The 12,055-nt window shown below is 44.1% G+C and overlaps 1 protein-coding gene across 1 annotated transcript; it reads right to left on the reverse strand.

Moving 5' to 3' along the window:
- Positions 1-2,291: 2,291 nt before the first annotated feature.
- LOC119455480 (peritrophin-1) lies at positions 2,292-7,209 on the reverse strand. The gene is made up of 3 exons (XM_037716889.2): positions 7,072-7,209; positions 5,853-6,045; positions 2,292-2,526 (listed from the first exon to the last, which is right to left on the reverse strand). The coding sequence occupies exons 2-3, from the start codon at positions 6,024-6,026 to the stop codon at positions 2,314-2,316; spliced, it is 387 nt and encodes a 128-aa protein (XP_037572817.1). The 5' UTR covers positions 6,027-6,045; positions 7,072-7,209; the 3' UTR covers positions 2,292-2,313.
- Between the last annotated feature and the right edge of the window lie 4,846 nt (positions 7,210-12,055).

The raw sequence follows: 12,055 nt of genomic DNA on the forward strand, positions 1-12,055 counted from the left end.
ATTTTACATTCTTTAGTATCATGACCTGCAGGGACGGGCCCTACTGTATGTTGTACTTTATTCTTTGAGATTTGTCATCTTGCTCTTCCTTTCCTCCTTCCTCCCCTGCTTCCTATCTTTCCTTCTATGTTTCTCTCGTCATTTCCGTAGAGTAGGCAGGCGTTGTGCTCCTTCTGGTGGCAGTTGCCAGCCTTGCTTCTCGCTTTCTCTTTCCTGTGAATATGTTTTCAAATCAAATAATAATAATAATAATAATAATAATAATAATAATAATAATAATAATAATAATAATAATAATATTGGGCTGGCGCGGGCAGTCTGTCTCGTGCGGCAGGTTGCGAACGGAGCGAAATGTGGCGCGACTGCCTCGATAATCGGGAGATCGCGAGAGGCAGCACGTGGGTGACGCGTGGGCGCGATTCACAGCAGCCGCCACATATAGACTCCCGCTTGTGCAGTTGTGGACGCGATCGACGCATGCCTTATCATTGGCGTCATCGGTGAACAAATGACGCGCGACTCTGGTGCCCTCTCGTAGACATCGTCGCCGCAGAGCCCGTCTGGCGCGCCACAACCCTTTTCTTCTCACGCTCGCTTCGCTATCGCCGCCTTTCATCCCCCGCTGGGCTCCGCGTTCGTCCTTTCATCCTTCGCTGTGCTCGTTCGCTCGGTTACGCCGAGGGAGTCTGACGCTGACGCTTGTCGCAGGACAGGCGCCTAAAATCTGCGCTCTAAAACAACTTTTCGCTTTGACTTGCTGCTCCTGCAGCGCTGAAAAGGCACTTTCAATCGGCATGTCTGTATTCTTCGGCGTCACTCGAGAGAGTGCGCTACTCTGGCGCCACTTCTTAGCCGCCGCAGACAGACCTGCGCTCATGCAACGCTGTGTTTCCTCGGTCGCTACTCTCCGCCTCCGCTTTTATCCTTATGCTTCCGCTGTACGTTCATCCGCATTCCCCCTTTCGCTTTCTTCGCTATCACTGTCGTTCATTCTCCGCTGCGCTCCGCGTTCGTCCTCTTTCATCCTCCCCTGTGCCAATAGATCGTTCGTTCGGTACGCCGACACCGATGACTCTCCACGCACGAATGGAGCTTAAGAGCGGCGCTCTAAAACGTTGAAGGAATCGTCAGACGTATCCTTAAGCCACAGACTGATAAAAAGTATCTGCATGGTGTCCGCAGCACAACTAATGTATATGAAAATGTTTATGTAACTTTTAGACTTAAAACGGGTTGTAATTTGGTGGCAGAATAAGGTTACATAAATAATCAGCTTCCATGCATTTATATCTGAACTCCGTCGAAGGTATGTGTTGTATGTGAAAAGCATTTGTTGAATATAAAACAAACAAACGAACAAACAAGCAAACAAACAAAAACGCCACAGAGAGTAAAATCTTACTACGTTTTTCGCCTGACAACCATAGAGAGAAAGAAAAAAAAAAGAAAGCGAGGGAAATGCAGCGAAGTCAACGAGAAAAAGTCTAGTTTGCTTCTCGGCACGGGGGCAAAGGGAAATGAAATTTAAAGAGATAGGAAGGGAGAGAGGCGAGTACAGAAACGGAAATGGGCGGCGAAGTTAAAGTACCATTCGTCATTATCGAATATTGTGACGTTAGCCTGTAGACAGCAGAAAGCGAACTAGCGCTCTGGCTTCCTTTAGCGCGCATGTCCGTTGTTACCATTCTCCTAGCATCTTTTTCTAAGAAAGTAGCCGGCTTTTCATTGTCTGGTAACATGGTACGTACGATCTGCCTCTCTGTGCTCTAACGTGGGCAGATGGAAAGAAGATGTGAAATGTTTTCTACCCAGTCACAAGTGACCCATTTAGGGCTGTCGACCCATCCGATTATTAACAAGTATGAGATGGTGAACGTGACGCTAAGCCACAGACAGTACAACAGAGTTACTTCCCGCCTTCGCAGCCCAGGCTTTCGGTAGATCTTCAAGTCAGGGATCCAGGGAATGTAGGTGACTGTTTGTGGAAATCACTAATTTCCACTACCGCGTACTATAGCGCGAAGTTAAGTTAAACATTTCGACAGAATTACCTGCCTGGTTGCGAAAAATTGATTAAGACTTAGAGATTGACTCCAACCAAATAAGGGAATTTATTAGCCCGACGTTTCGGAGCCAATTCGACTCCCCCTGAAGGAGCCGATTTGGCTCCGAAACGTCGGGTTCATAAATTACCTTATTTGGTTGGAGTCAATCTGTAAGTCTTAATCATGGTGCGAAGTGCAACTTCTGCGCCGGTTCTTGCTAGTGGAATTGACACATATCAACCAGTGTCTGGCGCCGTATCTTTATTGTTTACAAAGTAGGTTCGTCGACGGGCTTGTAGACCTCCTTGACAGTTTTGGTGATGACGATCTTCTCGGTTACCACGGGCGCGTCAGTGGTGGGCAATGCGGGTTCGGTGGGCAATTCGAGCTCGACGCAGGCAGCACGCCACGGGAAGTCACACACGTTCAGCTTACGGTTGAAATGCAGAGCACGGGGGCATTCGATCAGCTCTGGGACACCCTGCGGTAACGGTAACATTGTTCGAAAACTTAGAGATAAAGAATAAGCGTTGGCAAGCATTTGCCATAGGGTTATCAAGTAACATATAAAATCATTTATAGAGCAGATGCAGAAAAAAAAAAAGATGTCCCAGACAGCTTGACGGAGCCATAACCCTCTTTTTTATTTCAGCAACCGGAGCAGCGGACACACGTCATACAGTTCTTACAAAAAACTCGCGTAAGAGAAAAACTGTAATAAAACGAAGTGAATAATTGTGTGGACGCAAACTAATTTCGCAAAGTACTTAATGACAGCAAAGTGATAATGAACGGGTGGTCAGGTGTCACGATATATACGTAAGAGTGCAATTGCTACTGTACAATATAATGTTTACCTCCAGGCTTGAGTTGAATACTTCTTGCGGATTTCGCGGTATGCGCAGGTAAACAGGTCAAAGTTGGCCATTTGATACGTATTCACAAGCGATGAACGCGTCTACTGTAAACGGTGTCTGCCTGTGTTAACCGAGGGGTGGTTGCTTCCCAAGATTCAGCACATCTACTTAAATATTAATGTCATCTTTTCCCTAATCAGGCGAGATTAAATATGTTATTTCAATTCTTTTGGGTTGCTAGCTTAAATTTAATACTTAAGCGATAGTTGTAAACATTATAAACGGTAATGATTCCACTTTCTCTTAAGTGATTGGAAGTTGGTGCTCCGTAGGTGCAGTATATATGGGATACATAAATTTCCTTTGTACATTTTTTTGTCCCGCAAAACGTTGTTTATGGGACCAGTCCCTGAGACTTCCGAAAGAATTGGGGTGTGCGAATATAATTTTTGACACTGAATATAATATAAATTTAACGGTGCGAAAAGCGAATCAAGTCGAACGTTATATCGAATATTTTTTAATAGTTTTCGAATACTGAGCAGCCGTTTTGACCAGGAATACAAAGCAACGTTGACATTACCGTATTCTCTACATCAACACATTTCCGTCATTGTACTGCTCATTATGAAGGACGCTTTATTAAAAGCTTTAATGGAGCAATAAATCAGATAGCCTGAATTGTATGGAGTATGCTTGCTCGTGAACTTGCAGAATGGAGGTACAAGAAAGGCAGTCTATGTAACCTTCTGTGCATACATACGAGAATAAAAGTTAAATTCGCGTCGACGGCAGCAATGGCACAACGAAGAAAGCCCCATTTCTCTATCGCTGCGAATGGTGCCGTTATCTTATGAAATATTGATGCAGTCAACTGTATTAAGATTTAGTCACGAGAGAACACGCTTGCAGCATCAATAAGTAGTGCCAAACAATACATATAGTGCCAAATCTCGTATCTGAGCTAAAGTTGAGTGCGGATAGTTTTGGTTTAGCTGGAAAAGTCCGGCTTCTCGAGCGACGAAGTGCGCATTACGCAACTCCCCGTTGAAATTTGGAACAGTGAGAATTGCTTAACCGTCGCTTCAGTTTCGAAGTTCAATTGTGCACAGCTTGCAATGGGAACTATTCGAAAACCACTAGCAATAGCTTGGCACTTGCGAATTCTGACTATTGGATTCGAGGACCTAGCTTGTCGAATAGGACAATATTCGATTCGTTATGCGAAAGCTCCGAATATTCGCACACCCTGCAAAATACCTCCAAGGGTGCCTCAACATAGATATCCCTCGCAGTGTGGCTTTCGAATCTTGCATCACGAATAGTACCCGAAAAGAAGGAAAGCATAGTTGTTGCTGTTTTGGGAACAGTGTAGTACGCGCATTGTGACCTCAGAGTGCCGGCGGATTCTCACTCCAGAAACCTCTCGTGTCATAATTCGATATTATGACACATATTTTGTCGGCGCTTCAGCTATCATAAAGCCAGCGGTCTTTGTCTAAATCTGTGGAGTCATTTGAAAAAAAAAAAAACCTCACTATAGCGATGTTCGCACAGTGCAAGCTTCATTGGGTTCTTGCTGTTGCGAAGGAGACAAAAATATTTTTGAGAGTTATAGAGTAATAAAGAAAGCGGGAGGCCCTATAGGCTAGGGTTTCTAAACTAACGGTTTTGATAACCGGCTGTTTATAGCTCACGGGTGAAAAATCGTTAAACGTTATGCATAAACAAGCGTCGATGTCGAGTCCTCGCCTTTGCCAGAAATAAAAAAAGCCAACTATACGTTGCTCTGGCAGGTGCTTCGGCTCCAAAGGTAACCTTGGGCTGGATACGCTTTTGTTTTTAACAATATGTGTTGCCCTGTGCTTACTGCAAGGAATAGTTGCAATATGAAAATATTTAGACATTACTTGTTAAAGGGTTCATTCCAATTCTCTAGTGGTATTTTTCTAACATTCATGACACTGTATTTCAATTCTGAGTGTTTGTTATTAGACGTATATATCGATGATATTGCAACAAAAACTAAGTACGTTGAGTTCAGAGCAATAAAGAGAAACGTTGAAATACTTTGAAAGGATGCTCCTTACACATGGGCTTTGTGTTACTTGAGCCATTTGTTTGTGTCGATGATTCTAACTTTATTCGTCGGAATTCTGAAAGACAGGTTCTTCTATGTAGTGAGCTGTTATTGACCGATTATAGGGTACACAACGGTAAGCTGAAGAGGTAAAGTTCTGCTTGCATCATGCAGTGATCCAGACTAAAGATCTTAATGCATCTGTGGTAGAACAGGTGAGTCGGTTCACAGAATACATTGAAGCTTTGGACCTAGGAGCAGCTAAGCTTCGCTCGTGGGCTCTACAAAATTGTGTTTTTAAGAGGCTGTAGTAAATGGATTCAAAGTTGTCTTTAAATGTATCTAGGCAGCATCGTACTGCTGTCATAAATATGCCTGATGCGTTGAATTTTGTGTTGATTATTTGACCCTTGTGTTCATAGTCATTTGAATGCTGGGAGCAAATCAGGCAGTGCACTAAGAAGATGATATCAGTACATTAGAAAGTTGCGTCTGCACCAACAGTAGAAAACGTGCGACTTGGAGTTCACTACTATGGATTCGTTTCATAATATCATATGGAACGTTTACCTTGCGCGCTAGCACTTGACATTAAAATACTGAGAAATGTAAAACGTTGAGGTTTGCTCGTTGAGATGTGTGAACTGATTTAAGATCTGATATCAGAGCAGCTCTGCATTGCGGCTGTGGCTACCTGTCGGGACTCTTGCTCAGAGCAGGGATAGTCGGCGTTTGAATAGGTTGTTGGGAACGGAATGTTCGTGCAGATGTTTGTTTATTTTATTTTTCAACCCGTATATCCGAATGTACAGCTCATTTCAGTATTTTTAACTAAGGCTAAATGCGCCATGCACTAGGGAAGACCTTCACCTGAGAACACAGGTAGAACGTGGAGCAGTTGTACGGATTTGGCAGCAGGGTGGCGTTGACCCCCTTGTCGTCCACGACAGGGCAGAGCACCAATTCCTCAGCATTGACCGCCGAGATCCCCACCACAGTCACGACAAATGCCACAAAAACGGGCACCATAACTTTAAGATGCATGACTGGTACTTGCGACTTCCTGCAAAATAATAATAATAATATTAACGCGACCCCGCCTGTATGATGCTTGAAGTACCGAGTGGTTGCGGAGAGATATGACAGTGTAAGTATGTTATGGTCACCATAGAAGGAGACATCAGGGTAGGCATTCTGACGTTTACCTCTGACGTAAAGGTGGTGCGAGAGTTCTATTTGTCAGACCAATGGATGATTGCTCAGAAATGAATTGAAATGCGCAAGAGGCAGAATAATTAGTATGATCATTAAAAAAGGAAGCGAGAGAGGAAATGTTGAAAATGCACTAAGCGAAAGTTCCCATTCACATGCCCACAAACGTATAGTGGCCATTGCGCAGCGATGTTTGTATGTCTCGCAAACATGCTTAAGTGATAGTGAAATTCACTGCGTTTCGATGCATAAGTACGTACCTTTTTCATGCGAAGCTAATGCGGGAAACGAACCTCAGAAGGTAATAAATGGAAGGGGCTACATATCAACACTTGGTGTCAACGCTGTGATACTTAAATACAGTAGCATGTTAAGGAAACTTATTGTAACTTGTTCAAGCTTATGTCGGTCGTGTCTAAACATTTATACGAAATAAAATATTATCTTACTTTATACATAACACGGTAATTGCTTACGTAGTAATTCTTTCGCAGAACTATCGGCAAATAAAAACTAATCCATCATATCGAAAATGCAACTATATAGGTTATAAGGGTTAAGTATCTTGTGCGTTATATCGAAATCTTGAGGTATAAAAACAGCGTAGCGTATTTGATACTTTGAGCACTACATTATTAACTTCACCTGAATGTGGACAGTCGAGCAGATTAGAGTTTAACATTCGTGCTGCTTCGTTTTTAATTTTAGGCTGCAAATCTTTGGTTGAATGTGACCAGGCGCATAGATCCTCTAAAGCGATTTAAGGGTCTGGAGACTTGAAGTTTGCGTCAAAACTTTCTTAGAATGGGTTGGGAAAAAGATGAAACCAATTTTCTGCAACGTATGTTGCGAGTGAGAAGCGATCCTTCGTACTCACCTACAACTGCTCACCAAGCTCCGCGTGGCTCGAGTGCCTGTCAGTCGGGGTCGGCCCGTGGTCTTATGTACCGCGCTCCTCGCAATCAGCTGAAATGCAGTTTACAAGACGTCGTATTTGATAAGCGGTGCATGGCGTCATTGGTGAGCGGGTTTTATAGCGGCCCCAGTTTTGATGTGCGAGCCTTACATCCTCGCTCGCTGATGGACCCGACCCGCAGTAGACCAATTTGAGAGCAGCGGTTGCGTCAATGTTTCCCAATCGTTAAATGCTCCAACGGCGAGTGTCCCCATACGACCGGTGGTTATTTGTGGCCGCAGCAAGTCAAGGTTATCTCAGTATGTCTTTTTGCTCTGCACTGACGGAAGGGTTGTTGAGGCATGAGTGAGAGGTTTCGCACGTACTTCTGTCCCGTATTAGTACAGCCCGCCGGGTTTTATCCAAAGCGCTGGTACACTGTATTGATGATCGAGGAATTATATCTATACTTGAGGGCAGATTTAGGGTTTGAAAGATCGTTCCAGAACTCAAGTAAAGCCACGTGAAACTTCAAACTGCATATTCTTCAGTACCGTATTTCGAATATAAACATTTCTGTAAGGTTACGCTTTCTTCTCTTTACCTCACAATGCTATAGCGCTCTAGCCAACCGCGCAGGTTAAGAGTACGTTAAGATACTGAGCATGTTAAGTTACCTATCAAAGACGGACAGATGGACAGACAGACATCGTAAAGGGCGTGAGGTATCCTAAGACGCTTAATGACATTACAAAAGAATACAGTGGACCATAAAATTCGTCATATGAAGGTTAGATCTATACAGCAACGGACCAAATGTACATCAATATCGGCTAAGGGTCGTCCAACGCGACGCCTGAATATTGCGGCGTGCTTGACACCGTGCCTCTTCTCGCCCTGTATAGACCTCTGGTAACTGTGCCTTTTCAATACATTCCCTCTCCCTCTGTCGCACCTCGCTCAGGACAGTACACTGTGTTGCTCTCGGTTTGCTGGCGTTCTAGGGTTAAATGCGGGCTAAAGCTATGACGATGAACTGTGCAGGTGAATAAAGAGGTATTGCCGCAAGTCAATTGCTGCAAAGCCGTACACTTGCGGCAAGAGAAAATTCGCGCATGCTCATCACCAGCGTTACTATAACCTGCCCAGATTCATATAGCCTCCTATATCTCCTCCAATGGAGCAGTGTGCCCCGAGTGGTGGTCGCTGGAACTAGTAGCGCTGCAGTGCACACTTCCTTGCTCGTCGTAGTAGTAGGAAAAGTAGAGGGAAACCAACATGGACAAAAAAGTAAAGACCGCCACCATTTCATATTTTTATAAATGCTAATTTATTTCGCCCAATCCTGTACAAATGATCAACCTCGTCAACCGTGTTTGATTGCTGTGAAATTATCAAAATTCGCGTGCCCCATTTCTTTCGCATTGGCGCTGCAGACCCCGCTCGTGTGTCAACAGCAATAAACGCTTATATATAAAACAAAATCAGAGCCCCCTTCCACTATGCGAAGATGGAAGACCATCGAAGCGGTTGGTTTTGTTTAATTATATATATATATATATATATATATATATTAATTTGCTGGTTAAGCTAAATGGTTGCAAAGACACAACACATACCTTCGTTGTTTACTTTTGTCTTGTCTCTTTTTTAAAATTCCATTCACTTGGTCACCATATTGATTATTGCCGTATGGCCGCTATGGTAAATTGCAATTGGTTGCACATCGATTCTAGACACATACTTACTAAACTTGAGATCAGTGCATGATCTGTTGCGTGTTGTTGTTCGCACATCCACTTTATTGCAACACTTTAAGCCAAAACGTTCCAACATGAACGATGAGATCCACCTTCGGTGGTGTCTGCTGGTGTCAACGTAAAGTCCCCCACGACGACGACGGATGTGTTGTTGTTGTTGAGAAACACCCAACCGAACAAGTCAATCAGTAAGACTTCGATCTCTCTCTTTGAGGTTGCGGGAGGGATCTATGCCGCAGCAACTACTGTGACATCTTCTAGCCTAACGGCACAAACGTGCGCACAATCCGAGACGGGGGCATCATTTACGACTGGCATATCCTACGGGGTGGCACTCATGCAGTCGGTCTTGGCAAAGATGGCGACTCCTCCCGCACGGGAATCGACGCTCTTGTTGCTCGTCAATCTCGTGGGCACATTCATTGACAAGGGTAGTTCAAGTACACGTTACAGGTCCCTGAGCCCGCAGGGGTATGTGCCATTGAGCTTGGACCCTTTCTGCACTATCATCAGGATCGGGCCACATGACGATTTGTTTTTGTCAGCATCTCGGACACCTGCTTTTCCATATCCTAGCCCAATGCCTGCCTTAAGAAGATGCCTGCCGCGTGAGCCGAGAAGCTGGTTCTTGCCCCTCTCCTCTTTCCTCCTCTCCACCAGGGTCGGCTGTGAGTGCTAGGTGCGCCGTCCGCTCCAAACCTGAATCACGTGGCCCCTGCCTCCGAGATTATCGCGACGTTTGTTGCGATCCCGGAGGCACGACTCACGGTCTCTCGCCAAGACATTGGTTGAGCGCGCGCCAGACTCGTAATCGTCACTTCCTCCGCAACAGGATGTAGGGTCGTCAGCGAGCGCCGTCTCACCGCGACCACCCTGAACTACGGCGAACCTCCGCTCCAATGGGAAAACGAGCGACGCGCAGGCATCCGGTAAAGGAGGCATTGCCTAGCCATTGACATATTCGGTGTAAAAATTTTGGCACAGCCCATCTCACAATGAATACCGACGTTAATGCATTAGCATTTAAGCAAAACAGCAACACACCGTATTGCTGACGCCAAAACATGTATGCAGTCGGGTTCTTCGATCTCGCCTGACCATTCACACGCTACGCCATACAGCGATGCAGCCGCGAAGTGCTTGGGTTCGACTCCGCCCAGCACCGGAAGATCTTTAAAGCATCGCTTTTGTCATTGGTCAGTGGCGAATAAGCAGTGGCAGCTCTCTCAAACGCGACCACTCCCACTCGAATTGACAAATGCACTGCAGAGCTACGCCCCTCTAAACGCCAAGCGATAGGCTAAGTTCAGCGACGATTGAACCATGCGTGGGGCAACAGCGGCTCTATCTGTGCGCACGACACATACATGATCCAGTAGTGCATTCTTTCCTCTACAGAATAGGGCCAGAATAAGGCGCGTGGATAGTACGGTGGCAACGATATACACGATATTACTATTACACGTTTCATTACATTTCGTTATATACATGTAGCACTATACATGCGCTTTTAGCAAGCAAACCCCTATGCTGACTGAAATGAAAAGCGTTTCACGTAACAAGTTGTCGAGTGTGTGAGAGACTTTGCTAGCTGAAATTCCAGTCTCAAGTAAACCAGTTTTTTTACAGCAGTTGCATTATGAATTTCTCATTAATCCACACTTCGAAATCTTTCCGCTTGAGACTCATGCCATGGAGCAACAACGTGCCAATTTAAACTTGGTGTCACATTTCCTATTGCCAAGAAACCATCAAAACATATATATGACGCTTGTAAACGCAGTATTTATGCACACGCACTAAACTTACCACACAGTTAGACTTATTTATTTATTTCAAAATACTGTCAATAATTTAGCGAGGATTGTTACAGGAGTGGGAACAAAACATTACAAAGGCATGGGAAACAACTAACTCAAACAAAAATTTCACAATCATGGGTAACTGTCTCTTATTTTCAAGGGAACCTTCGTAATACAGGTATATATACATATAATATGCAAATATTGGAATGCAGTGGTTTCAAATGAGAAGAACACAGGAACGGACGACGAAAAGAAACGTTAAATGCAAAGCCTACAAATGGACGTAAATGGCTTAGTATTAGGAGCTTGGAAGCTCCGGGATGATATCCTCAAATCTTTCTAGAAACCTTTCTAGTGTTGTCTGGGCTACAACAAGTGGGTCAAGAACATTCCATTCCATAATTACTCGAGTAAAAATGAATAACGGAGTGTATTGTTTTTACAAAAATATTCTTTAAGCATTTGTTAATGTTTCTGGCGCGTTTTCACTTTTTCTTTACTAGTAGCGAAGGCTGTAGCATTGGTTTTAAAGTGACCGTTTAACAATTGATAAAAGAATTTCAGACGATGTATTTTGGCTCTGTCACAAAGTGTAGGCAACTATGCTCGGCGCAGTAGCTCAGTAGGGGAATCTGTTCGCTTGTAGCTGTTAAAGATAAATCTTGCTGCCTTGCGCTGAACGGCTTCCAGCATAGAAATGCTGGTTTTTGTGCAGGGGAACCACACTAAATTCGCATATTCCAGCATCGGCCTAACAAAAGCGATGTAGAATAAGCGCTTTGTATCTGTGGTAGCGTAACGTAGCGTTAACTTATTAGTTTGCGGAAAAACAACTTATTCATTGCTTTTTTCGTCACCTGTTGCACATGCGCAGCTCAGCTGAGATCAGATGAAACCAAAACTACCAAATATTTGTACTGAGTCACTGTACGAAGGGTGACACCATCAAAGGTATATGGAAATAATAGTTTACTTTTTTCCTGCTTATGTTCATTGCGACCGTTTTTCAGAATTAACTACCATCTGCCAAGTCTCGGCACCACTGGGCTACATTGTGCGGGGAATTGTTAAGGGCGATTTTGCGGTTAATGTCTTTAATTTCACTGTAAAGCATGCAATCGTCTGCGAATAATCTAATTTTATTGTTTACTGTTTCAACAATATCATCTATAAATAACAAAAACAAGAGGGTGGCCAGAACAGATCCCTGTGGGACACCCGAAAGGACCTTGACTGTGTCGGAGTTATGTCCGTTACATTGCACGAACTGGTGGCGATTTAAAAGGTAGTCGCTTATCCAGCCAACTATCGGACCATTGCGAAGTTTTTCTGTGAGTTTACTGATCAGAGAAAGAGTGAGACACATGGTCGAAGGCCTTAGAAAAGTCTAAAATATTACGT

This window comes from Dermacentor silvarum, chromosome 6, assembly GCF_013339745.2.
Source record: "Dermacentor silvarum isolate Dsil-2018 chromosome 6, BIME_Dsil_1.4, whole genome shotgun sequence".
Classification (NCBI taxonomy): Eukaryota; Metazoa; Arthropoda; class Arachnida; order Ixodida; family Ixodidae; genus Dermacentor; species Dermacentor silvarum.

Excerpts from the sequence above, each read along its gene's own strand:
- LOC119455480 (XM_037716889.2), bottom strand. The coding sequence starts at position 6,026 with ATGCATCTTAAAGTTATGGTGCCCGTTTTTGTGGCATTTGTCGTGACT. Across the intron at positions 2,527-5,852 it reads CGTTCTACCTGTGTTCTCAG|GGTGTCCCAGAGCTGATCGA; the intron begins GTGAAGGTCTTC and ends CCGTTACCGCAG.